The 3792-nt window shown below is 41.8% G+C and overlaps 1 protein-coding gene across 2 annotated transcripts in view; it reads left to right on the top strand.

Moving 5' to 3' along the window:
• The window catches only part of frmd6 (FERM domain containing 6), a 41110-nt gene that overhangs the window by 24444 nt on the left and 12874 nt on the right, over positions 1 to 3792 (top strand). For both annotated transcript variants that reach the window (XM_015031690.1, XM_015031691.1), the window contains exons 4-8: positions 411 to 490; positions 1516 to 1592; positions 1692 to 1878; positions 3288 to 3443; positions 3516 to 3581. In XM_015031690.1, the coding sequence (XP_014887176.1) occupies positions 411 to 490; positions 1516 to 1592; positions 1692 to 1878; positions 3288 to 3443; positions 3516 to 3581 (566 nt within the window). The remainder of the gene's footprint in view (positions 1 to 410; positions 491 to 1515; positions 1593 to 1691; positions 1879 to 3287; positions 3444 to 3515; positions 3582 to 3792) is intronic.

Here is a 3792-nt window from a genome sequence, read left to right as displayed (position 1 = left end):
ATATATATATATATATATATATATATATATATATATATATATATATATATATATATATATAGAAGAGGATCCATTAAAAGTAAGTTGTTTGTGTCAACTCTGTTTTCTATTTTCTCTGTATTCACGTTGTGTCTCTCGGCAACAAGAAACAAGCTCATTCTTTCTTCAGAAATACTCGCGTTTTGTAGCAAAGTTTAACGACTGGGTGGATCTGGTCGTTAAATATTTTTGCCATTTCCTTCGAAATGGGAATGAAAGCAACAAAACGTGTGTGTTGCACCTAACTTTTTCCATTTCAAGTTTTTATTTTATTTTATTTGTCTGCATCTTTTTCTGGTAGATTAGTGAAAGTTTCTCCAGCATCTGCTTGTGCTGAATGAGTGAGTGAAGCCTGCTTTCCTGTCCCGCAGATAATGAACACATCTACATGGAGTTAGACCAGAAGCTGTCTAAGTACTGCCCCAAAGAATGGAAGAGAGAAGCCAGCAAGGTGAGAAGAAACGTTATGCGACATTTAGCTCAGAATCGACTCGTTTAAATAAATATAGAAAATGCGATTTCAGCACTGTTTTCACTCACACTGGCAAGAAAAAAGTAAGACGTAGATGAGAAGACGACAATTGATAGTTCCCAAACTTCTAATGTGCAAAAATCACACGTTTGTCAGCAAAACTTTGCATAGACTCTGCAGTTTGTTTGGGTTTTGAGGTGTTCGTAAATACTAGCACAAAGATTTCACGTCTCAAGCATTCATGCTCTATCTTGTTTACGACGTTTATCTGCATTACATAACGCCATGAAATGGAAGTAATGCACTCATGTGGTGACTTGGCTCTGTTGTTGCTGGGGTTTTTTTTAAACCATGCCTGTTATTGAAGGATTTGACTGGTCGGAAAATTACAGTAAACATTACAACAATAGAGGATCTTTAAGGATGTCTGGTACATTGTTTGATTAGAGACCAAAGTTGCAATTTTTGTTACATTTCCACTTGGTGCGGTTTTTCTTTTCCGCTGCACTGTGTCACACGAACCAAACCCTTTGAAAAACTAATTCCCCTCCTGGCCTGTGGTGGCGCTGTAACAAGAACCACTGAAGGAAACGATACGAACACCTCAAAGGAAGACATCAGCGCAACTTCCTTCTTCACGAAATGTAAACAAAAATGGAGAAGCGTCAAACTTTAGTGGTCAGTGGTTTTTTGATTGTATTTACCCAGAATGCCCTGCAGTAATAGTCCACTTCCCACCTTTGAAACAGTCTCCAGTCTGCTTAGCATTAACATGAGTATGCGAACTGCACCACAGTTTGCTTCAACAGAACTGAGACTGAACTGAGGTTTTTAAGCAAATTGCTTAAAAACTGATTTTGGTCCGTTTGATTACGCATTAAAAAAATGAGCCGGACTTTCCATGGAGCCGAACTATAGTTCAATTTAGAACCAATATTTTGTTGCACTTTCAGCCTTTCTCCCACGGTGCAGTGATTGATGTGTTTCCTCTTGTGCGTTTCCAGGGTATTGATCAGTTTGGGCCTCCGATGATCATTCACTTCAGAGCTCAGTATTATGTGGAGAACGGGAGATTAATCAGGTCAGTAAAGATTTGTGAGCCTTGTTTTCCTAATTCACCAACATTCACAGTAATGTCAGAAACCTGAGCTAACCGCGCCGCGCCCTGTGTGTCGTGCAGCGACCGGGTAGCCAGGTACTACTACTACTGGCACCTGAGGAAGCAGGTGCTGCTCTCACAGTGCATCCAAAGAGAGGAGGCCTACTTCCTCCTGGCAGCCTTCGCTCTCCAAGCCGACCTCGGGAATTTCAAACGCAACAAGCACTTTGGGAAGTACTTTGAACCCGAGGCCTACTTCCCCCAATGGGTGAGTGGGACACACCAACAGCATGTAGATGGTCTTCAGTTCACATCACACCTTCTTTAATTTAAATAATAATGTAGGAAATGCAGTATGTTCTTCTGTTTAGATGTTTCACAACACATTCTTTCAGATTTTGTTCCCAAATCCTGGTGTATGTTAATTGTATTTATTAGGATAGATAAATAAAAAAAAAGTAGTGCATAATGGGGAAACTGCACACGACTGCAGATTTTTTGAGTTGGTTACTTTAGTAGAGCGACTTTCACTGAAGTTTACAGCCACAAGTCTTTTTGATCATTTTTCCACGTGTTGCACACTTAGACTTTTTTTTTTCGTTCCTCTTTGCAAAAGAGCTCAAATTCAGTCACACCGAATGTGAGTTTGAACACACATTCTCTTGTATTTAGATCCGAACTTTGACTGGGCCATTCTAACACATAGATATGCTTCAACCTAAACCACTCTGTTGTGGCTCCGCCTGCAGAAACTTTTTATAAATAAATAAATAAATACATTTTTCATCAAAATATCCAGGCAAGGCCACTAAACATTTTACAGGGGAACAGCTAAAAAATTATAATAATATAATATAATAATTTAATTTTTTTATTTTATTTATTTGTTTATTAGGTTTAACATTTATGTCTTCATTGGAGAAGCTTTCTATGACATGAACATGATTATAATAGAGGCCAATTTGGTATTCAGTATTTTCAAAGAAGGGCCCATGGCACCCCGAGCCCACCCCTTGGGGTCGCCACTGACTTCATGGTGCTTTTTCTTCACTAATGTTCTCTGAGAAACCTTCGAGGCCTTCACAAAACAGATGTATTTATAACGAGATTAAATCACACACACAGTTTTACACCGTTAGTGTCCTGACCCCAAGAGTGGACAGTCCTGGATTCGAGGCAAACTATCTACATATGACGCTGATAAAACTCTAAAACACTATTACATACGTTTTAGCATGCGGCCCCATGCAAACTGGGAGTTCTAGTTTATTTTTGTCCCTGAAAGTGGCACACAGAGTTCCTTAAGATGACTATTCTGGTAACATCGGCCTTCTGTCGGCCACACCCGTCTGATTGCCCTCCACTTCCTGTGATTAGCCCCCCTGCCTCTTTATCACAGCACAAACCGGTGCCTACAGGAAATTGTTGGAATGTCAACAATGTACGTTTTCCCCAAAGCAAATCTCACGCAGATTTAGCCGCCGCTTACGGAGACGACTTAGTTACTGAATCGGCTGGAAGCTCACCGGCCGCGCTTCCGGTCAGCGTTTCCGGTCAGTGTTTCCGGCCAGCGCTCAGGCTGTCCTCTCTGGCGTCTGTTTGCCAGGCGGCTTCGGCACCTACGTCGCCTTCGCTCGCCGCAGCCTGACGGCTCCCTCTGCCTCTCCTCCTGCTCAGGTGATAGCCAAGCGTGGCCGGGAGTACATCCTGAGGCACATCCCCAACATGCACAAGGACCAGTTTGCACTCACCGCCTCAGAGGCGCACCTCAAGTACATAAAGGAGTGCGCTCAGCTCGACGACGTCACGGTGCACTACTACAGGCTGTACAAGGTGAGAAAAGCTCCGGCAGGATTTCACGTTCTGTTTCATTCCCTCCTCATCTGTTTTCCTCCCCATCAACAGGATAAGAAGGAAGTTGAGGCGTCGCTCACACTGGGTCTGACCTTACGTGGAATACAGATATTTCAGGTAAAGTCTCTTCCTTACCAATAAGAGGCTGAATTGTGCTGATTTTAGGGTCTCAAAACAATTTAGCGTCATTCTCTGCAAGCATGACATGCGAGGATGTCTTTGGTCTCACAAAAGTATTCATAGTTTTTTAACTTTTCCACATTTTGCCACAATACACTGCAAAAACCCCAAATCTTAAGTATTTTTGTGTAGTTTTTAATGCAAAAAT

This window comes from Poecilia latipinna, unplaced genomic scaffold (assembly GCF_001443285.1).
Source record: "Poecilia latipinna isolate Pla-1442-1.1 unplaced genomic scaffold, P_latipinna-1.0 Scaffold215, whole genome shotgun sequence".
NCBI lineage: Eukaryota > Metazoa > Chordata > Actinopteri > Cyprinodontiformes > Poeciliidae > Poecilia > Poecilia latipinna.
Note: the sequence above shows the minus strand (reverse complement) of the source record. Positions and strands in the feature narration are given on the sequence as shown.